Raw genomic sequence first — 25,170 nt, 5'->3', positions numbered from 1 at the left:
AAAGTTATACATGTAAACAAACTATGGTGAGTTCAAGGACAGCAAAAATTAGTAGGACAAAACGGCGCTCGCCAAATACTCGAATCAGTGAAGCATGTTTAATATAAACAGTGTGCTTTGTAACGATTAGGGAGGTTTGTGTCATGTTTGTCCTCCTACAGAAACCATATTAAAACAAAAAATAGATTTTTTTTCCCCCCTCATCTTTTTTCATTTTTCATACATTTTTGAAAAAGCTCCAGAGAGCCACTAGGGCGGCGCTAAAGAGCCGCATGCGGCTCTAGAGCCGCGGGTTGCCGACCCCTGTCCTATGTGATAACAATATCGGAGGCTTGAGTATTGTTCCATACCCAAATTAATTAAATTGTTCCATACCCAAATTAATCGATGCGATACCAGCATGAATCATTCAAACTTTTATTTTGTAGTGGAATTTTAGAACATGTTTGATCAAGTGAAATGAGTCAAACATCCATCCATCTTCTTCCGCTTATCCGAGGTCGGGTCGCGGGGGCAGCAGCCTAAGCAGGGAAGCCCAGACTTCCCTCTCCCCAGCCACTTGGTCCAGCTCCTCCCGGGGGATCTCGAGGCGTTCCCAGGCCAGCCGGGAGACATAGTCTTCCCAACGTGTCCTGGGTCTTCCCCGTGGCCTCCTACCGGTCGGACGTGCCCTAAACACCTCCCAAGGGAGGTGATCGGGTGGCATCCTGACCAGATGCCCGAACCACCTCATCTGGCTCCTCTCGATGTGGAGGAGCAGCGGCTTTACTTTGAGCTCCCCCCGAATGACAGAGCTTCTCACCCTATCTCTAAGGGAGAGCCCTGCCACCCGGCGGAGGAAACTCATTTTGGCTGCTTGTACCCGTGATCTTGTCCTTTCGGTCATAACCCAAAGCTCATGACCATAGGTGAGGATGGGAACGTAGATCGACGGGTAAATTGAGAGCTTTGCCTTCCGGTTCAGCTCCTTCTTCACCACAACGGATCGATACAGCGTCCGCATTACTGAAGACGTCGCACCGATCCGCCTGTCGATCTCACGATCCACTCTTCCCTCACTCGTGAACAAGACTCCGAGGTACTTGAACTCCTCCACTTGGGGCAAGATCTCCTCCCCAACCCGGAGATGGCACTCCACCCTTTTCCGGGCGAGAACCATGGACTCGGACTTGGAGGTGCTGATTCTCATCCCAGTCGCTTCACACTCGGCTGCGAACCGATCCAGTGAGAGCTGAAGATCCTGGCCAGATGAAGCCATCAGGACCACATCATCTGCAAAAAGCAGAGACCTAATCCTGCAGCCACCAAACCAGATCCCCTCAACGCCTTGACTGCGCCTAGAAATTCTGTCCATAAAAGTTCAGAACAGAATGGGTGACAAAGGGCAGCCTTGGCGGAGTCCAACCCTCACTGGAAACGTGTCCGACTTACTGCCGGCAATGCGGACCAAGCTCTGACACTGATCATACAGGGAGCGGACTGCCACAATAAGACAGTCCGTTACCCCATACTCTCTGAGCACTCCCCACAGGACTTCCCGAGGGACACGGTCGAATGCCTTCTCCATGTCCACAAAACACATGTAGACTGGTTGGGCAAACTCCCATGCACCCTCAAGGACCCTGCCCAGAGTATAGAGCTGGTCCACAGTTCCACGACCAGGACCAAAACCACACTGTTCCTCCTGAATCCGAGGTTCCACTATCCGGCGTAGCCTCCTCTCCAGTACACCTGAATAGACCTTACCGGGAAGGCTGAGGAGTGTGATCCCACGATAGTTAGAACACACCCTCCGGTTTCCCTTTTTAAAGAGAGGAACCACCACCCCGGTCTGCCAATCCAGAGGTACCGCCCCCGATGTCCACGCGATGCTGCAGAGTCTTGTCCACCAAGACAGCCCTACAGCATCCAGAGCCTTAAGGAACTCCGGGCGGATCTCATCCACCCCCGATATCAATAGTATTATTTGATATTTTATATCATTTCACACATAAGTCGCTCCTGAGTATAAGTCGCACCCCCGGCCAAACCATGAAAAAAAACTGCGACTTATAGTCCGAAAAATACGGTATGATTGTTTATCAAAATATAAGTATAGATGTCAACATTGTGTACGTGCTGAAAGATTAATTTATGATTGTTTATCAAAATATAACTATAGATGTCAACATTGTGTATGTGCTGAAAGATTCATTTATGATTGTTTATCAAAATATAACTATGGATGTCAACATTGTGTATGTGCTGAAAGATTCATTTATGATTGTTTATCAAAATATAACTATAGATGTCAACATTGTGTATGTGCTGAAATATTAATCTATGATTGTTTATCAAAATATAACTATAGATGTCAACATTGTGTATGTGCTGAAAGATTCATTTATGATTGTTTATCAAAATATAACTATAGATGTCAACATTGTGTATGTGCTGAAAGATTCATTTATGATTGTTTATCAAAATATAACTATAGATGTCAACATTGTGTATGTGCTGAAAGATTCATTTATGATTGTTTATCAAAATATAACTATAGATGTCAACATTGTGTTTGTGCTGAAAGATTCATTTATGATTGTTTATCAAAATATAACTATAGATGTCAACATTGTGTATGTGCTGAAAGATTCATTTATGATTGTTGATCAAAATATAACTATAGATGTCAACATTGTGTATGTGCTGAAAGATTCATTTATGATTGTTTATCAAAATATAACTATAGATGTCAACATTGTGTATGTGCTGAAAGATTCATTTATGATTGTTTATCAAAATATAACTATAGATGTCAACATTGTGTATGTGCTGAAAGATTCATTTATGATTGTTGATCAAAATATAACTATAGATGTCAACATTGTGTATGTGCTGAAAGATTCATTTATGATTGTGTATCAAAATAAAACTATAGATGTTAACATTGTGTATGTGCTGAAATATTAATCTATGATTGTTTATCAAAATATAACTATAGATGTCAACATTGTGTATGTGCTGAAAGATTCATTTATGATTGTTTATCAAAATATAACTATAGATGTCAACATTGTGTATGTGCTGAAAGATTCATTTATGATTGTTTATCAAAATATAACTATAGATGTCAACATTGTGTATGTGCTGAAAGATTCATTTATGATTGTTTATCAAAATATAACTATAGATGTCAACATTGTGTATGTGCTGAAAGATTCATTTATGATTGTTTATCAAAATATAACTATAGATGTCAACATTGTGTATGTGCTGAAAGATTCATTTATGATTGTTTATCAAAATATAACTATAGATGTCAACATTGTGTATGTGCTGAAAGATTCATTTATGATTGTTTATCAAAATATAACTATAGATGTCAACATTGTGTATGTGCTGAAAGATTCATTTATGATTGTTTATCAAAATATAACTATAGATGTCAACATTGTGTATGTGCTGAAAGATTCATTTATGATTGTTTATCAAAATATAACTATAGATGTCAACATTGTGTATGTGCTGAAAGATTCATTTATGATTGTTTATCAAAATATAACTATAGATGTCAACATTGTGTATGTGCTGAAAGATTCATTTATGATTGTTTATCAAAATATAACTATAGATGTCAACATTGTGTTTGTGCTGAAAGATTCATTTATGATTGTTTATCAAAATATAACTATAGATGTCAACATTGTGTATGTGCTGAAAGATTCATTTATGATTGTTTATCAAAATATAACTATAGATGTCAACATAGTGTATGTGCTGAAAGATTCATTTATAATTGCTGCCTTTGGTAAAAACTTAACTCTTTTAGGTTTTTCTCACATTTGATGTATTTTATTTAGACTCGCCAAGTTGGTGCTTTCTGAAACACTCGTAGCAAACATGAGTTTAAGAAATACAAACAATATCAAATGTGTCAAACAAACCTTTAATGAAGTGATCACTGCTAACTTCTTCCACTCTGATACCTTGGACTGGAGTGTGTGAACTTCTCTCATCGTTGTTTGGCAAAATCTTGCACTCTTCCGCCCTTTTTGATGACCTCTCGAGGAACTCTGAAGAAACTTTGATCCTTTTCACGATTTGAACGATTCACACTGCCGAAAACAACACAATCATAGTGCGTTTTTTCTTTGAGAAAGGCTAAATGGCGCCTAGTACCCATTGGGAACAGAGCTAGCTTGACCACCACGCATATTCAATGGGCGTGACGTCAGTAAAATCCAAGTGAAATCACTACTTAGTCTGAACTTAGTCTAATGAATGCGTGTGTAATTAAAGCTGCCTTGCCTTGCCTTGCCAAAGGTAAACTCTTCACAGTTGCTAACATGACGTCGCCCAGCCTCATTTTTGTATCTCCAATCAGTTTGGCAACTTGCTGATTGAATTGTTTCCAGATTGCAACACAGTTTGCCAAACAGGGGAAAGCTCGCTGGCTGCCAGATGGTGTTGATTCAAACACACACACACCCTTTGTTAGCCTCTCTTCTGATCATTATCAAACGTGAACGCAGGCTGACAACCATGTCAACTTCCTGAAACTTTAACCCCAGGTGTGCTCTTGTGAAACAGGGAAAATAAGACATGGAAACGGACAAGCGGTAGGAAATGGATGGATGGAAACGGTCAGAAAAATTGACAGCTTAACTTTCAATTTGGTTGTGTTGTTGTTTGTTTATCTGAAGTTATTTCCAGCTGGGGCAGGTTACACAATTGATGTCCTCGGAAACAGTTTTGGACATTCGTTTATTAACAAACCTCTTGTGAAATCTTAAAGGGGAACATTATCACAATTTCAGAAGGGTTAAAAACATTAAAAATCAGTTCCCAGTGGCTTATTTTATTTTTCGAAGTTTTTTTTCAAAATTTTACCCATCACGCAATATCCCTAAAAAGAGCTTCAAAGTGCCTGATTTTAACCATCGTTATATACACCCGTCCATTTTCCTGTGACGTCACATAGTGAAGCCAACACAAACAAACATGGCGGAAAGAACAGCAAGCTATAGCGACATTAGCTCGGATTCAGACTCGGATTTCAGCGGCTTAAGCGATTCAACAGATTACGCATGTATTGAAACGGATGGTTGTAGTGTGGAGGCAGGTAGCCAAAACCAAATTGAAGAAGAAACTGAAGCTATTGAGCCATATCGGTTTGAACCGTATGCAAGCGAAACCCACGAAAACGACACGACAGCCAGCGACACGGGAGAAAGCGAGGACCAATTCGGCGATCGCTAACCCTAACCCTAACCCTAACCCTAACCCTAACCCAATTGAATGCTATCACCTGCAGACCGAAAGTGTCTTGTCATTCTGATGAGAGCGACCAGTCTGTGAACAATTGAAACGTCCTGTGTGCTTTTTCCTCCTGTATAACAGGTTAGTTTTGGTGAATCAACTCACTGAATAATATCCATTTGATCTTTATAAGTTTAAGTACACATTCTGATGGTGGAGCCTAACTCTAAAGTGTTTGTGAGTTGTAGTTTGTATTTGTGAATGAATCCAGTGCACAGCTGCAGCAATCAATACAAAAAGGCGACGTGAGTGCGCAATGTTTATATAGGAACTTCTGATCCTAATTCAGACTCCCAAATTAGAGCTCCCGTTTTCTTATTGATTTTATAATGTATATTTTTATAATGTGTGTGTTCTGAAATAGTGACAGAGAATAGAACAAGGATGGACAAGTTAACCCTTAACTCAACAATGAGTAGATGAGTGTTATGTGTGTGTATATGTGTAAATAAATGAACACTGAAATTCAAGTATTTATTTTATTTATTTATATATATATATATTAGAGATGCACGGTTTACGGGCACAACCGCGGAGTCCGCGGATTATCCGCGAATCGGGCGGATGAATTTTTTAAAAATTAGATTTTATCAGCGGGTCGGGTCGGGTCGGGTCGGGCGATTGAAATTTTAAAAAATTAGATTTTGAATAGATTCAGGCGGGTGGCAGTTAAACCAATTGGGAAATATATATACATAGTTAAATGTTGTTACCCACATACGAAAAACGAGCAGGCACCTGCAGCATATGCCACAACAGAAGAAGAAAAAAGAAAAGAGATGGACACTTTTACGGAGCGGAGAAGGCCCCCGAGGCCCCTTCCCCTGAGAGGGCCCCACCGGGAGCCGTAGCTGAGGCGATCCGCGAGAAGGGCCCGACGCACGTCCAGGGTCACCACCGTGCCCACCGCACCGACACCCCGCCTCGTCCGCCTTCGCCGCGGCCGGCGTCACGCGCAGCAGGTAAGCAGCTTACCTGCCCGCCACCCCCGTTGCCGGGGGCTCGTAACAGGGGTCACTCCGCGCGCTCCGCCCGCGCAGCTTACCTGCCCGCCACCCCTGTTGCCGGGGGCGCGTAACAGGGGTCACTCCGCGCGCAGTGCGCTCACGAAAGGGGTGGGGCTCACCCTGGTTGATATAGACAGCAGCTAGGACGGTGGCCATGGAAGTTGGAACCCGCTAAGGAGTGTGTAACAACCCACCTGCCGAATCAACTAGCCCTGAAAATGGATGGCGCTGGAGCGTCGGGCCCATATACCCGGCCGTCGCCGGCAGCGAGACGCGCTTGGAGGTGCGCTCAGCGCGGCTCCCATATGATTGCGCACTGGTGTGCGTCTGGGTCGTGACAGCGTGGCACGCGAATGTCTGTGCTGCATTGGATCAGTCTCCTTTCTTTAACAGGCAAAAGCTTTATAACCTCACTAATGCCTTGCATCGTCTATATTAGATATATAACAACGGGCGGGTGCGGGCGGGTGCGGTTCTGATCAAATGTTAGATCGGGTGGATTGCGGATGGTTGACGACTTTCTGATACGGTTGCGGATGAAATAATTGCCTATCCGCGCATCTCTAATATATATATATATATATATATATATATATATATATATGTAATAAAATATATATATATATATATATATATATAGCTAGAATTCACTGAAAGTCAAGTATTTCTTATATATATATATCTTAACCACGCCCCCCCGCCCCACCCCCGACCACGCCCCCCACCCCCCACCCCCCACCTCCCGAAATCGGAGGTCTCAAGGTTGGCAAGTATGCTGTACATCATAATGGCAAATACACTTTTCATGTTAAAGGTCTAACAAAATGACGTAGAACGTCCGGCGGGCCGGATGGAAAATCTTAATGGGCCACATGTGGCCCGTGGACCACATTTTGCCCAGATCTGCAGTAAAGAGTGTGTTTTTCTTTGAGTGGGGTGTAACAGAAGATATTTGAGAAGCACTGAATTAAATAATGTCTTCAGTTGGACAGTTTTTTCATGGTTGCACATTTCAAGCCTGGGCACAAATAATGGTGATGTCATGATTCACTATCAATATAAATATTAGTACTACTCCTAATCAATATAAATATTAGTACTACTCCTATTCCTGATAAATGTAGCAGCAGGAGAATCTAGTTGTGCAATAGAATGCAGTTATGTTGTTAAATATTGCAGTTTCCCATGCAAGAGTGCGATAGACTGTAATAAATAAATGTATGACGCAATGAGGAAGAGTGTGTGATGACTGACAGGATGGCTCATCATACAGACGAGTGTGTTTGTGTGTCCAAAACCTTTTTATCACAACCCCCCCAACACACACACACACACCTTTCAGCATCCCCCGGTGGTGGGAAGGAACCAGAAGAAGAACGGCCCAGAAAGAAATGAAAAGGCAGAAGAGGAAAGCTAATAATTGAGAAATAAAAAAGAAGAAGATTGGTGCGGGGGTGAATCAAAACTGTCTGGCAAAGGAACTGTGGAAAACTAGAAAGAGAGAGATGAGAGAGCAGTGAAGAAGAGGAGGGTGAATAGCGTAATAATGGCTCAGTGTGAGAGCTGTTGGAGGAAGAAGAGAACAAAATGAGGCTGAGGGCACTCAGACAGATAGAATTAGACACACAACAGAGGCTCTCTCTCTCTCTCTCTGTGTGTGTGTGTGTGTGTGTGTGTGTGTGTGTGTGTGTGTGTGTGTGTGTGTGTGTGTGTGTGTGTGTGTGTGTGTGTGTGTGTGTGTGTGTGTGTGTGTGTGTGTGTGTGTGTGTGTGTGTGTGGCTATATTGACACAAAATATGTATTTTTATCTTTATACACTCCCCTGCCACAACATTTAATGCATCTGTACAATCTGAATACATTTTTAAAAAACTACAAATTAAAATAACTCCATTTGCATTTATTTAACAATATATATATATATATATATATATATATATATATATATATATATATATATATATATATATATATATATATATATATATATATATATATATATATATATGTATGTGTGGGGGAAAAAATCACAAGACTATTTCATCTCTACAGGCCTGTTTCATGAGGGGGGGTACCCTCAATCATCAGGAGATTTTAATGGGAGCATTCGCATACCATGGATTATATAGGGCACAGAGTGGGTGGGTACAGGCTGGCCTAGGGGCGTGGTGATTGGCTCATGTGTTACCTAGGAGGTGTTTCCGTCTGTGGCGGCATGCTGTTACAATTTCGCTGCGCTTGTTGAGGGATGACAGGTCTGGACGGTAAATAATAAACAGTTTCTCTTTCAAGCATAGGTTGCATCTTTTATTACCACTATTGTAAGGTGTGCTGGATGCAAGAATTTGCCATGTTATTGAATATTCAACATTATTGTCTTTGAGGTCCCAAATGTGTTTGCTGAGTTCTGTGGTATTTCGCAGGTTTTTGTTCCTGAAAGAAGCCTTGTGATTGTTCCATCTGGTTTTGAACTCTCCCTCGGTTAATCCTACATATGTGTCGGATGTGTTAATGTCCTTGCGTATTACCTTAGATTGGTAGACAACTGATGTTTGTAAGCACCCCCCGTTGAGAGGGCAATCAGGTTTCTTTCGACAGTTACATCCTTTGTTGGTTTTGGAGTCGCTCTGTCTGGGGGCCGACGGCTCATTTGCAATTGTTTTGTTTTGGTTTGAGATGATTTGTCGTATATTGTTCATGCAGCTGTAGCTCAATTTAATGTTGTTCTTGTTGAATACTTTTCTTAGGGTGTTGTCTTTGGGAAAGTGTTTGTCAATCAGATTGAGGAATTTGTGTCCAATGTTCGTTGAGACGTTTTTGCTGTATGGGGGGTTGTACCAGATGATGTCGTTTTGTTTTCTGTTCTTTTTTGGCTGGTTTCCTGGCGTGGGTTCATAGGTGAGGGTGAAATTGTATCCGCTTTCATCAAGGGCTTTTTGGTACGGGGGGGTTGCTTGGTCAAATTCAGCTTTGCTAGATGACAGCATCGATAGCCTTTTATTGATTCCGGTAGGTATTCTTTTCGTGGTGGTGGGTGGGTGGTTGCTGTCATGGTGCACGTATTGGAGTGTTGTGTTGGGTTTCGTGAATGGTTGGTAGCTGTTATTTCTCAGGTTGAAAGTGACGTCAAGGAAGTTGACGGTTTGCTTGTTGGCTTCAATCGTGATCCGTAGGCCGTTCTCTTTGAAAATTTGGCATATGCGCTTCTTGGTATTCTCGCTGCTCCTTGGCGAGGCGCGACACACTGCCAGTCCGTCATCACGGTAAATACCAAGGTTCAGATTGAGGCTAGCGAGCTGGGAGAGGAGGAAACTCCCAACGAGTTCACACGTTTCTGCTCCGTCAAAACTTCCCATAGTGACGTCAAATGTTGCATTGTTCTTTTTTTGCCATGGTGTATTGTTGTGGATGAGGATGGAGTTTTTTGCGTGGATGATGATGTTTCTTTCGTTGCCTGTGATTGAGTCGTAGTCTGAGGCGAAGTCTAGTGCTTGAGTCAGTAGGTCTTGCGTGATGGAAGGGTAAAATTCCTCGATATCAAAGGAGATAAAGTTGTGCTGTTGTTTGTCTTGGATGTTGTTGAACCATTTTTTTCCCACACATACATATATATATATATATATATATATATATATATATATATATATATACATACATACGCACATATTTTATTTATATGTATATCTATATGTTATATTAATTAAAATAATGGATATATATAATTGGATATTTAGAGTGTGTGAAAGTTTGACTCCTACCTTATTCATTTTCGTAACGACCTCTTCAAAGTTTTGTAATCAATCAGAAATATCAAGCAGCTCAAATGTGTCACACATGGATCATTGTGGAGAGACTGGTTTGAATTGTTCCCATCGTGACTTCCAGGGGATTTCAATGGGTGTCATTTAGAATTAAGTGTTGTGCTTGGAGATTTGTTACAACATCCACAAAGTTCAGTAAGTGTTATGTGTGACCGTGTGTGTTGACTTTCTTTGGACCATGTGTGTAAAATGTGTTTGGATTGTGTTATATATAAACTTGCTGTGCTGTCAACACTTCTAAGTGCAATTCTTGGTCATTACCCGAAATGCTGACATTGTCCTTAAAGTACGGGATATACTTTGGACACGTTATAAAATTGTTTAGTCATTTTACAAGAAATGAATACAACATGTGGTTGTACAGTACAATAATAAAGCATTATTAACTGCGTAAGGTGTACCTAATGAAGTGTCCAGTGGGTTTACATCCTGACTCCGGGGAGGAAGATGGAGTAGACAAAAAAGAAAATGTGAGGGTGCTGAAAGCTGACTTCAAGCTGCCTCTTTGTTCCCACATTCCATGCACATTCTGGTATTGTCCCGACCTCATTAGAGGCATGTTACTTTTGTGGGGTTTTTTTTTTTTTTTAATGCCGCAAAAGCCTAATGTGCTGTAAATGTGTATCATATGTTCATGGTGCACTCATTACTCTGCCATATGTGACATGCCTTCTCTCCTCCCGTCACAGGCGGAGATCGTCAAGCGTCTCAGTGCCATCTGCGCTCAGATCATCCCTTTCCTCTCTCAAGAGGTGAGTGGCACCTGGATTTATATACACCTGTATCACTCCTTCCCCGTGTATCCACCTGTATCACTCCTTCCCCGTGTATCCACCTGTATCACTCCTTCCCCATGGAACTCACACATTCACTGGCCACACCATATGAACATTTCATGGCACAATGATGGTAATCAACATGATCATGGTTATTATTAATATTACAATTAGGTATGTGCCTATCAATCTGACCAGTGTTAGGGTTAGGGTTTTATTTAGACTCGCCAAGTTGGTGCTTTTTGAAACACTCGTAGCAAACGTGTTTAAGAAATATCAAGGTAATACTTAAATGGGAAATAATAAACATTCAAAGTACCGTATTTTCCGCACTATAAGGCGCACCGGATTATAAGGCGCACCTTCAATGAATGGCATATTTCAAAAGTTTGTTCATATATAAGGCGCACCGGATTATAAGGCGCACCTATGCATCCATTAGATGGAGCTGCGCTAAAGGGAATGTCAACAAAACAGTCAGATAGGTCAGTCAAACTTTATTAAGAGATTACAAACCAGCGTTCTGACAACTCTGTTCACAGTATCGGAATATTTTCGTGGAAAAAGGTACATGTTTGCCAATGCCCATCAATTACTTTTAGAGAATATGAAGAGAATTTTGGTCCAGAACTTATTTTGCTTTATTCATCATTGAAACATTTCTTGCTACTTTATTTTATATGACATTTCCAGGTCATTTCCTCATCTATTATTACACCCAAACATGTGTTTTCCTTTTCTCTTTCAATGTCTATAAAGTCTATTTGTATTTGTGTTTGACTTTCTTTTCTACTGTTACCAAATAGCATTATAGAACATAACCTAGCCTAAAAACTACATAAGGAGACCATTTGACTTTTGTAGACCATGCTTCCGCCGACTATGACAAATACAGGTAAAAGCCAGTAAATTAGAATATTTTGAAAAACTTGATTTATTTCAGTAATTGCATTCAAAAGGTGTAACTTGTACATTATATTTATTCATTGCACACAGACTGATGCATTCAAATGTTTATTTCATTTAATTTTGATGATTTGAAGTGGCAACAAATGAAAATCCAAAATTCCGTTTGTCACAAAATTAGAATATTACTTAAGGCTAATACAAAAAAGGGATTTTTAGAAATGTTGGCCAACTGAAAAGTATGAAAATGAAAAATATGAGCATGTACAATACTCAATACTTGGTTGGAGCTCCTTTTGCCTCAATTACTGCGTTAATGCGGCGTGGCATGGAGTGGATGAGTTTCTGGCACTGCTCAGGTGTTATGAGAGCCCAGGTTGCTCTGATAGTGGCCTTCAACTCTTCTGCGTTTTTGGCTCTGGCATTCTGCATCTTCCTTTTCACAATACCCCACAGATTTTCTATGGGGCTAAGGTCAGGGGAGTTGGCGGGCCAATTTAGAACAGAAATACCATGGTCCGTAAACCAGGCACGGGTAGATTTTGCGCTGTGTGCAGGCGCCAAGTCCTGTTGGAACTTGAAATCTCCATCTCCATAGAGTAGGTCAGCAGCAGGAAGCATGAAGTGCTCTAAAACTTGCTGGTAGACGGCTGCGTTGACCCTGGATCTCAGGAAACAGAGTGGACCGACACCAGCAGATGACATGGCACCCCAAACCATCACTGATGGTGGAAACTTTACACTAGACTTCAGGCAACGTGGATCCTGTGCCTCTCCTGTCTTCCTCCAGACTCTGGGACCTCGATTTCCAAAGGAAATGCAAAATTTGCATGGTTGGGTGATGGTTTGGGGTGCCATGTCATCTGCTGGTGTGGGTCCACTCTGTTTCCTGAGATCCAGGGTCAACGCAGCCGTCTACCAGCAAGTTTTAGAGCACTTCATGCTTCCTGCTGCTGACCTGCTCTATGGAGATGGAGATTTCAAGTTCCAACAGGACTTGGCGCCTGCACACAGCGCAAAATCTACCCGTGCCTGGTTTACGGACCATGGTATTTCTGTTCTAAATTGGCCCGCCAACTCCCCTGACCTTAGCCCCATAGAAAATCTGTGGGGTATTGTGAAAAGGAAGATGCAGAATGCCAGACCCAAAAACGCAGAAGAGTTGAAGGCCACTATCAGAGCAACCTGGGCTCTCATAACACCTGAGCAGTGCCAGAAACTCATCGACTCCATGCCACGCCGCATTAACGCAGTAATTGAGGCAAAAGGAGCTCCAACCAAGTATTGAGTATTGTACATGTTCATATTTTTCATTTTCATACTTTTCAGTTGGCCAACATTTCTAAAAATCCCTTTTTTGTATTAGCCTTAAGTAATATTCTAATTTTGTGACACACGGAATTTTGGATTTTCATTTGTTGCCACTTCAAATCATCAAAATTAAATGAAATAAACATTTGAATGCATCAGTCTGTGTGCAATGAATAAATATAATGTACAAGTTACACCTTTTGAATGCAATTACTGAAATAAATCAAGTTTTTCAAAATATTCTAATTTACTGGCTTTTACCTGTATATAGTTGTTCATTGGAGCGTTTATGACACATTTTGAGACTAAACAAAGTTTAGTTTAGATTTAAGCCTCTTTGGTATTCAGATAGTTTGCACGATGCTTGCTGTTCAACAGAATGTGACGGAATACAAGCAATGGACACTATTGATTGTTGTGAGTGAAATATTTATTTTAGCTTTCATGTAACAGGTCAGAGCAAAGTCAAGTGCATAGCCAATCCTCCGTGTTGGCATATTATCCACTTCTCCTAGCGGTTTGTCTCCTTTCCCTTTGTCAGCTTTTAGACCTTGGAGCATCACGAGCCGCTAGCATTAGCACTCTTCCTAGCGTGAAAAGCCATTTCCACTTCTGCCGAGGCTTCTTCAGACGCCTCTGTGCCATTACAGCAACCTTTGTCAACGCCAGAGTGACTTGTGCTTCTGCTAGCGTGGTCACGTAGCCTCGCTCTCGCTGCCCGCTGCAACCTTCACTTTCAAGTGGAAGGAAAAGTCTTCTTCCCTGTCCTTCTCGGAGAAAAGAAAACTCTTCTCCCAGAAAAGAAAACTCTTCTCCCAGAAAAGAAAACTCTTCTCCCGGTGAGATTCACGCTCTCCAGAAAGCTCTTGTAGTGTTTTTGGCCCTGAAAAAGATGGGATTGTGTTCTAACCACAACTTGGGTTTGGAAGCCAGTCCACTCGCTGAGCGATCCCTCGAGGTCAGCTCGCTCCAGAACTACAGGTGTCTGGCAGCCGCATCAAAGCCACATGGAATCAATCCACTTCCTGCTTGTTCCCTTTCCTAAAACTAAATTGTTGAGCAGTGACGACTGATGCAAGGTGAAACTGTGAACCTTGGTTAGGATTTGTTGGATGCTTGGCTGGATATTGGAATGTTATTTCCACTTCTGCTGTGGCTTCTTCAGACGCCTCTGTGCCATTACAGCAACCTTTGTCAACGCCAGAGTGACTTGTGCTTCTGCTAGCGTGGTCACCTAGCCTCGCTCTCGCTGCCCGCTGCAACCTTCACTTTCAAGTGGAAGGAAAAGTCTCCTTCCCTGTCCTTCTCGGAGAAAAGAAAACTCTTCTCCCAGAAAAGAAAACTCTTCTCCCGGTGAGATTCACGCTCTCCAGAAAGCTCTTGTAGTGTTTTTGGCCCTGAAAAAGATGGGATTGTGTTCTAACCACAACTTGGGTTGGTAAGCCAGTCCACTCGCTGAGCGATCCCTCGAGGCCAGCTCGCTCCAGAACTACAGGTGTCTGGCAGCCGCATCAAAGCCACATGAAATCAATCCACTTCCTGCTTGTTCCCTTTCCTAAAACTAAATTGTTGAGCAGTGACGACTGATGCAAGGTGAAACTGTGAACCTTGGTTAGGATTTGTTGGATGCTTGGCTGGATATTGGAATGTTATTTCCACTTCTGCTGTGGCTTCTTCAGACGCCTCTGTGCCATTACAGCAACCTTTGTCAACGCCAGAGTGACTTGTGCTTCTGCTAGCGTCACCTAGCCTCGCTCTCGCTGCCCACTGCAACCTTCACTTTCAAGCGGAAGGAAAAGTCTCCTTCCCTGTCCTTCTCGGAGAAAAGAAAACTCTTCTCCCAGAAAAGAAAACTCTTCTCCCAGAAAAGAAAACTCTTCTCCCGGTGAGATTCACGCTCTCCAGAAAGCTCTTGTAGTGTTTTTGGCCCTGAAAAAGATGGGATTGTGTTCTAACCACAACTTGGGTTTGGAAGCCAGTCCACTCGCTGAGCGATCCCTCGGGGCCAGCTCGCTCCAGAACTACAGGTGTCTGGCAGCCGCATCAAAGCCACATGGAATCAATCCACTTCCTGCTTGTTCCCTTTCCTAAAACTAAATTGTTGAGCAGTGACGACTGATGCAAGGTGAAAATGTGAACCTTGGTTAGGATTTGTTGGATGCTTGGCTGGATATTGGAATGTTTTGTGCATTGCCAAATAGTATTCACATAAAAGAAAATGGAAAACATGTTCAAACATGAATCAGTGATTGGGTTCTTTAATGGTCTTACTGTTTTGTACTCCATCCATCCATCCATCTTCTTCCGCTTATCCGAGGTTGGGTCGCGGGGGCAGCAGCCTAAGCAGAGAAGCCCAGACTTCCCTCTCCCCAGCCACTTCGTCCAGCTCCTCCCGGGGGATCCCGAGGCGTTCCCAGGCCAGTCGGAAAACATAGTCTTCCCAACGTGTCCTGGGTCTTCCCCGTGGCCTCCTACCGGTCGGACGTGCCCGAAACACCTTCCTAGGGAGGCGTTCGGGTGGCATCCTGACCAGATGCCCGAACCACCTCATCTGGCTCCTCTCCATGTGGAGGAGCAGCGGCTTTACTTTGAGCTCCCCCCGGATGACAGAGCTTCTCACCCTATCTCTCTCTAAGGGAGAGACCCGCCACCCGGCGGAGGAAACTCATTTCGGCCGCTTCTACCCGTGATCTTGTCCTTTCGGTCATAACACCTACTCAGTGGCCTAGTGGTTAGAGTGTCCGCCCTGAGATCGGTAGGTTGTGAGTTCAAACCCCGGCCGAGTCATACCAAAGACTATAAAAATGGGAGCCATTACCTCCCTGCTTGGCACTCAGCATCAAGGGTTGGAATTGGGGGTTAAATCACCAAAAAATGATTCCCGGGCGCGGCCACCGCTGCTGCCCACTGCTCCCCTCACCTCCCAGGGGGTGATCAAGGGTGATGGGTCAAATGCAGAGAATAATCTCGCCACACCTAGTGTGTGTGTGACAATCATTGGTACTTTGACTTTGACTTTGACTTTAACCCAAAGCTCATGACCATAGGTGAGGATGGGAACGTAGATCGACCGGTAAATTGAGAGCTTTGCCTTCCGGCTCAGCTCCTTCTTCACCACAACGGATCGATACAGCGTCCGCATTACTGAAGACGCCGCACCGATCCGCCTGTCGATCTCACCATCCACTCTTCCCTCACTCGTGAACAAGACTCCGAGGTACTTGAACTCCTCCACTTGGGGCAGGGTCTCCTCCCCAACCCGAAGATGGCATTCCACCCTTTTCCGGGTGTTTTGTACTCATACTGTATAATAAGGCAAGATAGCAGACTGTTTCCAATGAGGGCCACACACTGAAAAATCAAGCATTGGGGGCCATTTGGTCCTGGGGTTTAGTTCTTCTCGAAGGCAACGGAAAGTTGGCTCGGGCGAGACGGGAATGAAGGTGCATTTTTATTTAAACACTATAAATTAGTGATGGGTCCGGCAACACCGATGCATCGGCGCATGCGTCGAGCTCATAGAGCGAAACCCTGTGTCGGTGCGCGTACCGCTTTTAGAAAGTCACGTGACCGATCATGAGCTGTTTTGGTCACGTGACCGATACGCCAACTGTGTCGCCTCCTCTGTGCCCTGTGAGCGGCTCTTTTCTACAGCCGGAGAAATAATAACTAAGAAGAGAAATCGTCTAAAATGTAATACGTCGGAAAAACTTTTTTTTTAAATAAAAATGTGTAAAAAAATTAAATTAAAAAAATTCCCAGTCCACAATCATCCACAACACGTTCTCTTAGATTTCCATGTTATGATACATGTTCACATTATTTATTGACTGTATCTAAAAAAGATACAAATATATTTTTATTTAAATGAAGATATGAAATAATCCTAAATGAAATACAATGACTTGGTTTATATTATTGTATATACTAGGGCAGGGGTCACCAACGCGGTGCCCGCGGTCACCAGGTAGCCCGTAAGGACCAGATCAGTCGCCCGCTGGCCTGTTCTAAAAATAGCTCAAAGAGCAGCACTTACCAGTGAGCTGCCTCTATTTTTTAAATTGTATTTATTTACTAGCAAGCTGGTCTCGCTTTGCTCCACATTTTTAATTCTAAAAGAGACAAAACTCAAATAGAATTTGGTCTTCACTTGGAATAAGCGGTAGAAAATGGATGGATGGATGGGTCTTCACTTGTTTAAATAAATTCATTTATTTTTTTACTTTGCTTCTTATTACTTTTAGAAATACAATTTTAGAGAAAAAATACAACCTTAAAAATGATTTTAGGATTTTTAAACAAATATACCTTTTTACCTTTTAAATTTCTTCCTCTTCTTTCCTGACAATTTAAATCAATGTTCAAGTAATTTTTTTATTTTTTTTTATTTTAAAGAATAATAAATATTTTAGCTTCTGTTTTTTCGACAAAGAATATTTGTGAAATATTTCTTCAAACTTACTATGATTAAAATTCAAAAAAATTATTCTGGCAAATCTAGAAAATCTGTAGAATCAAATTTAAATCTTATTTCAAAGTATTTTGAATTTCTTTAAAAAATTTTGTTCTGGAAAATCTAGAAGAAATACTGATTTGTCTTTGTTAGAAATATAGCTTGGTCCAATTTGTTAAATATTCTAACAAAGTGCAGATTGGATTTTAACCAATTTAAAACATGTCATCAAAATTCTAAAATGTATCTTAATCAGGAAAAATTACCAATGATGTTCCATAAATTCTTTTTTTAATTTTTTCAAAAAGATTCAAATGAGCTAGTTTTTCTCTTCTTTTTGTCGGTTGAATTTTGAATTTTAAAGAGTCGAAATTGAAGATAAACTATGTTTCAAAATTTTATTTTAATTTTTTTCGTGTTTTCTCCTCTTTTAAACCGTTCAATTAAGTGTTTTTTTTTTCATCATTTATTCTCTACAAAAAACCTTCCGTAAAAGGAAAAAAAAATGTACAACGGAATGACAGACAGAAATACCCATTTTTTTTATATATATAAATGTATTTATTTAGCTATTCTTGTTTAAATCACACTTACGTGTAACTTACAAATGACAATATATTTATTTATTTAAGTGTGTATCAAACTGGTAGCCCTTCGCATTAATCAGTACCCAAGAAGTAGTTTTTGGTTTCAAAAAGGTTGGTGACCCCTGTACTAGGGCATCAAATCAGTGTCAGTTGAGTCGGTCCATAGGTTGCCTGTAGGGATTTTTAATGTCCAGCAGATGTCAGTATTTAGTGACACAGTATCGACACAGTATCAATACAGTTTTGCAATGTGTCAAAACGCTTCATGACGTCTCATCAACCCATCACTACTATAAATACAAAACAAGGAAGTAAACAAAAGGTGCGCACAATGGCGGAGAACAAACTATGAAACCAAACACTTGCACAAAGGCAAAAACTATGAACAACAACAAAAACACTAACTGTGGCAATAATAAACAAAACTTACTTGGCATGGACAAAAAGGAGCAGCGTGAACGATGGACATGAAAAAAGAGTCAGAAATGTGCAGAGCATAATTGTGGAGATGTCACCAGGAAGACAAACTGAAAAACAATGAACTTAAATACTACAGACATGATTAACGAAAACAGGTGCGTGACTCAAAACGTGAAACAGGTGCGTGACGTGACAGGTGAAAACTAATGGGTCGCTATGGTGACAAACAAGAGTGCACAATGAGTCCAAACGTGGAACAGGTGAAACTAATGGGGTAATCATGGAAACAAGACAAGGGAGTGAAAAGCCAGAAACTAAAAAGTCCAATAACTAAACAAAACATGACTAAGACAAAGCATGATTACACAGACATGACACCATTTGATATTTGTCATTTCCAAAACCAATACAATATAGATTTTTTTTGACCCTTTAGGGCAGAGGTCAGGTTGCGTCAAAAGACTCATTTGGGCCCGTTTGAACTAGATCAAAACCCAGTCGGAGCCACAAAACTTATATGATCACACTATTAAAGTTAATGCTACATATATAGTTTCCTATAAGGCATGGGTGTCAAACTCTGGCCCTTGAGGCGATATCAAATTAACACTAGAGCTGGCCCGCCGATTATATACAGTACACCGCTAATTCTCATACTTGCCAACCCTCCCAGGAGACTCCCTAATTTCAGTGCTCCTCCCAAAAATAGTAACGTCCGCTTTTATCATCAGAGTGCTGGCCCAGTCGCACAATAAATGCGACTTCTGCACTCATGCACAAGTGAATGCAAGGCAATACTTGATCCACAGCGATACAGGTTACACTGAGGGTGGCCGTATAAACAACTTTAACTCTGTTAGAAATATATACGCCACACTGTGAACCCACACCAAACAGGAATGACAAACACATTTCGGGAGAACATCCACACCGTAACACAACATAAACACAACAGAACAAATACCCAGAACCCTTTGCAGCACTAACTCTTCCGAGACGCAACAAAATACCACGAAACCCGCCCCCCAAAACCCCCCACACACACACCTTGTAGCGTCATTAAAGCTTGTCATGAAAAAACACAACTTCATAAACTCCTCTTTTCTCAAAGGTGTTGTGCTCAAAAACATGCTCGAGAAATTCATTTCGCTGTGATGACATCATCAGTGAAGGTGTTTTCACAAGTTCACATTTCAACCACAAGGGGGCAGCTGTGATTTCTACCAAATTAGCCTTTGTAAGGTCAGAAAATGTTGCCATTTAGCAATCTGCCTGAGGCCTGTGTGGCACTGCAAACAATGTAAGTGTCTGTGTGTGTGTGTGTGTGTGTGTGTGTGTGTGTGTGTGTGTGTGTGTGTGTGTGTGTGTGTGTGTGTGTGTGTGTGTGTGTGTGTGTGTGTGTGTGTGTGTGTGCCAACAGAATACAAATGTGCAGACATGTTTCCTTTGGTCCCACTGTGAGCGCACTGATGGATTGTGTGTCTCTGGAGACAGGAGGTCACACTGCTGTCAGTTTCATCAATATTGACACTGTGTGTGTGTGTGTGTGTGTGTGTGTGTGTGTGTGTGTGTGTGTGTGTGTGTGTGTGTGTGTGTGTGTGTGTGTGTGTGTGTGTGTGCATGCATGACTTATTATAAACAAAGTAGATATTTTAGTGGAGCACAAAGGTGTCCAAAGTGTGGCATTTGTGGCTCGCAGCCATTTTTTTAACGGCCTGCGGCACATTATGAATATATTATTTAAAGGAGAAAGAAAAAAAAGAGATAAAAAGGTGTAATAAAAGAGCAAAAAGGTGAAATGTAACAAGAAGATGTTTTCAGTGTTGACTCTAATAACACAAAGCTGCCATGCAGGCTGTTTTTTTTTTTTTTTTTTTTTAAACTGTCATTGCTCAAAAAGTAATAATGAATCAAAATCAATGTTGACTTCTTTAAGGCTCCAATTTCTCCACATGAAATATTACACTTTCAAATATTTTTTGGGTGGAAATATTTCATATTTTATGCTTTTACCATACAATAAAACAAAGCAGTCTTTGCCAAAAACGGTATAAAACACATTTAAAAAAAAAAAACATGAAAAATTATTAAAAAAAAAGATAGAAGTTGATCTCGAGACTTTTTTTTAACACTTTTGTGATTGGGTCCTTTTAGATCCTCAATCATTTTAGTGAATTTTATTTTAAAGAAATGTTCCTTGTTCAAAATAAAATAATGAATTAAAATCAGTCTAATGAATTATTGACTTTTTAAGGCTCCAATTACTTGACATCAAATCATCTATTTTAATTGTTTTGTGTGCTTTGTGTTTTTTACAATAAAAAGGGTTCTGACAAAAAGACATAAAACGGGTGTCAAATTTGTTTTTATTGAGGGCCACATCGCAAACATGGCTGCCATGAGAGGGCCACATTAGTTGATGTGGCGGCCCACATTGAATGACAAGATAAGCCACATTAGATAATGTGACGGACCTCATTTAATGACTTTATGGACCACATTAAATTGCGGGCCGGTTTCAATGGCGTGTCGAGCCACACTGAATGACGTGTCGAGCCACATTAATAACATCATGCGGCACATTAATGATGTGGCGGACCACACTGAATGACAGGCAGATCACGTTAAATGACTTGATGGGCCACATTAAAGGCTATGTTGGACCACGTAAAATGATGTGGCAGACCACACCGAATGGCATGGCGGGCCACATTTAATGATGTGACATACTGCATTAATGTTGTGGCGGGCCACATTTAATTTTAATTAATTCATTCATTTTTTATCTATCTCCTTCATTGATGTGACATACTGCATTAATGTTGTGGCGGGCCACTTTAATGATGTGACATACTGCATTAATGTTGTGGCAGGCCAGATCTGGCCTTGAGTTTGACACATATGGTATTAAACATTTAAATATATATATATATATATATATATATATATATATATATATATATATATATATATATATATATATATATATATATATATATATATATATATATGTATATATATATGTATATCTCAACAGAAAGAAATTCATATTTTTAACATTTTTATGACTGAGACCTTTTTGTGTCCCTGAGACCAAACTTGAGGAGAGTCCTAAAGGCAAAGAAACATCTACATATATATATTGTATTAGTTGGAAAAATGGGTCAGTGGAAAAAGTTTGGACACCCCTGGTGTAGTCCTGGTGTAGTCCTGGTGTAGTCCTGGTGTAGTCCTAGTGTAGTCCTGGTGTAGTCCTGTTGTAATCCTGGTGTAGTCCTGGTGTAGTCCTAGTGTAGTCCTAGTGTAGTCCTGGTGTAGTCCTAGTGTAGTCCTGGTGTAATCCTGGTGTAGTCCTGGTGTAATCCTAGTGTAGTCCTGGTGTAGTCCTAGTGTAGTCCTAGTGTAGTCCTGGTGTAGTCCTGGTGTAATCCTGGTGTAGTCCTGGTGTAGTCCTGGTGTAGTCCTAGTGTAGTCCTGGTGTAATCCTGGTGTAATCCTGGTGTAGTCCTGGTGTAGTCCTGGTGTAGTCCTGGTGTAGTCCTAGTGTAGTCCTGGTGTAATCCTGGTGTAGTCCTGGTGTAGTCCTAGTGTAGTCCTGGTGTAGTCCTAGTGTAATCCTGGTGTAATTCTGGTGTAGTCCTGGTGTAGTCCTGGTGTAGTCCTAGTGTAGTCCTAGTATAGTGCTAGTGTAGTCCTGGTGTAGTCCTGGTGTAGTCCTGGTGTAATCCTGTTGTAATCCTAGTGTAGTCCTGGTGTAATCCTGGTGTAGTCCTGGTGTAATCCTGGTGTAGTCCTGGTGTAGTCCTGGTGTAGTCCTAGTGTAGTCCTGGTGTAATCCTGGTGTAGTCCTGGTGTAGTCCTAGTGTAGTCCTAGTGTAGTCCTGGTGTAGTCCTGGTGTAATCCTGGTGTAGTCCTAGTGTAGTCCTGGTGTAGTTCTGGTGTAATCCTGGTGTAGTCCTAGTGTAGTCCTGGTGTAGTCCTAGTGTAGTCCTGGTGTAGTCCTAGTGTAGTCCTGGTGTAGTCCTGGTGTAGTTCTGGTGTAATCCTGGTGTAGTCCTAGTGTAGTCCTGGTGTAGTCCTAGTGTAGTCCTGGTGTAGTCCTGGTGTAATCCTGGTGTAGTCCTGGTGTAGTCCTGGTGTAATCCTGGTGTAGTCCTGGTGTAGTCCTGGTGTAGTGTCTCTTTGAGGCGTATTATTACGTAAACACATGTTCTTTTTGATCATGTGTGCATAAATATACACTTTGTGTGTCATTGTCATTGCATTGTGAGACATGGACTCTTACTGCATTATAACTGATCATTTTTGTCTCTCTCTCTCTCTATCTCTGTGTGTGTGTGTGTGTGTGTGTGTGTGTGTGTGTGTGTGTGTGTGTGTGTGTGTGTGTGTGTGTGTGTGTGTGTGTGTGTGTGTGTGTGTGTGTGTGTGTGTGTGTGTGTGTGCGCAGCACCAGCAACAGGTGGTGCAAGCAGTGGAGCGGGCCAAGCAGGTGACCATGGCAGAATTGAACGCCATCATTGGGGTGAGTCACCTCCTCGCACATCAGCTCACTTGCAGCAACATGTTGATTGACACATACTCCATGTATCATTTACTAATATATTGATTGACACATACTGGATGTCATTGATTATACACAACTATCATTTACTAATATATTGATTGACACATATGTCATTGATTATACACGACTATCATTTACTAATATATTGATTGACACATATGTCATTGATTATACACGACTATCATTTACTAATATATTACATACTTGCCAACCCTCCCGGATTTTCCGGGAGACTCCCGAAATTCAGCACCTCTCCCGAAAACCTCCCGGGACAAATTTTCTCCCGAAATTCAGGCGGAGCTGGAGGCCACGCCCCCTCCAGCTCCATGCGGACCTGAGTGACGTGTTGACAGCCTGTTCACAACATTGCCGTAAACAGCAATGTTGTGACACTTTTAAACAGGACAATACTGCCATCTACTGTACATGCATATGTGACCCACCCATAATGTGTCACATTTTTGTGTTGATTTATTTATTTTATTTTGTGGTTTGAATTCGTTTTTGGAGCTGTCATTACACATTTATCAGTATTCACATTGGTCAGTAGGGGGCAGTAGGGCGTTTCTTCCCAATTGAATGCTATCACCTGCAGACCGGAAGTGTCTTGTCATTCTGATGAGCGCGACCAGTCTGTGAACAATTGAAACGTCCTGTGTGCTTTTTCCTCCTGTATAACAGGTTAGTTTTGGTGCATCAACTCACTGAATAATATCCATGTGATCTTTATAAGTTTAAGTACACATTCTGATGGTGGAGCCTAACTCTAAAGTGTTTGTGAGTTGTAGTTTGTATTTGTGAATGAATCCAGCGCACAGCTGCAGTAATCAATACAAAAAGGCGACGTGAGTGCGCAATGTTTATATAGGAACTTCTGATCCTAATTCAGACTCCCAAATTAGAGCTCCCGTTTTCTTATTGATTTTATAATGTATATTTGTATAATGTGTGTGTTCTGAAATAGTGACAGAGAATAGAACAAGGATGGACAATTCAACCCTTAACTCAACAATGAGTAGATGAGTGTTATGTGTGTGTATATGTGTAAATAAATGAACACTGAAATTCAAGTATTTATTTTATTTATATATGTATGTATGTATATATATATATATATATATATATATATATATATATATATATATACATATATATGTAATAAAATATATATATATATATATATACATATATATGTAATAAAATATAAAAATATATAATATAAAATAAATGAACACTGAAATTCAAGTATTTATTTTATTTATATATGTATATATATATATATATATATATATATATGTAATAAAATATATATATATATATATACATATATATGTAATAAAATATATATATATATATATATATATATATATATATATATATATATATATAGCTAGAATTCACTGAAAGTCAAGTATTTCTTATATATATATATATATATATATCTTAACCACGCACCCAACCACGCCCCCCGCCCCACCCCCGACCACGCCCCCCACCCCCCACTTCCCGAAATCGGAGGTCTCAAGGTTGGCAAGTATGATATTATGATTGACACATATGTCATTGATTATACACGACTATCATTTACTAATATATTGATTGACACATATGTCATTGATTATACACAACTATCATTTACTAATATATTGATTGACACATATGTCATTGATTATACACAACTATCATTTACTAATATATTGATTGACACATATGTCATTGATTATACACAACTATCATTTACTAAGGATAAAAAATGACCAAAGATAAGCAATCTTCTCACAGGCTATCACAACTACAACTAAAAACCTTGACAAAAGATGCTATCTCACACACACTTTACTGTTGCACATTTCACTCTGACATCATGCACACTCCTCACACGTACACACACCTCACATGTCTGCACACACCTCACACGTATGCGCACACCTCACACATATGCGCACACATCACACGTATGCGCACACATCACACGTATGCACACACCTCACACATGTGCACACACCTCACATTGTTGTCTCCACAG

General features: G+C 40.9%; 1 protein-coding gene across 3 annotated transcripts in view; it reads left to right on the top strand.

Annotated features, from left to right (window-relative positions):
- tle2b (TLE family member 2, transcriptional corepressor b) overlaps positions 1-25,170 on the top strand; it is a 216,200-nt gene that overhangs the window by 140,147 nt on the left and 50,883 nt on the right. For all 3 annotated transcript variants that reach the window (XM_072914591.1, XM_072914592.1, XM_072914590.1), the window contains exons 5-6: positions 10,816-10,878; positions 23,028-23,102. In XM_072914591.1, coding sequence (XP_072770692.1) covers positions 10,816-10,878; positions 23,028-23,102 — 138 coding nt within the window. The remainder of the gene's footprint in view (positions 1-10,815; positions 10,879-23,027; positions 23,103-25,170) is intronic.

This window comes from Nerophis lumbriciformis, linkage group LG14, assembly GCF_033978685.3.
Source record: "Nerophis lumbriciformis linkage group LG14, RoL_Nlum_v2.1, whole genome shotgun sequence".
NCBI classification, from domain to species: domain Eukaryota; kingdom Metazoa; phylum Chordata; class Actinopteri; order Syngnathiformes; family Syngnathidae; genus Nerophis; species Nerophis lumbriciformis.
The sequence above is the reverse complement of the archived record's forward strand: the minus strand, read 5'-3'. Positions and strand labels throughout refer to the sequence as shown.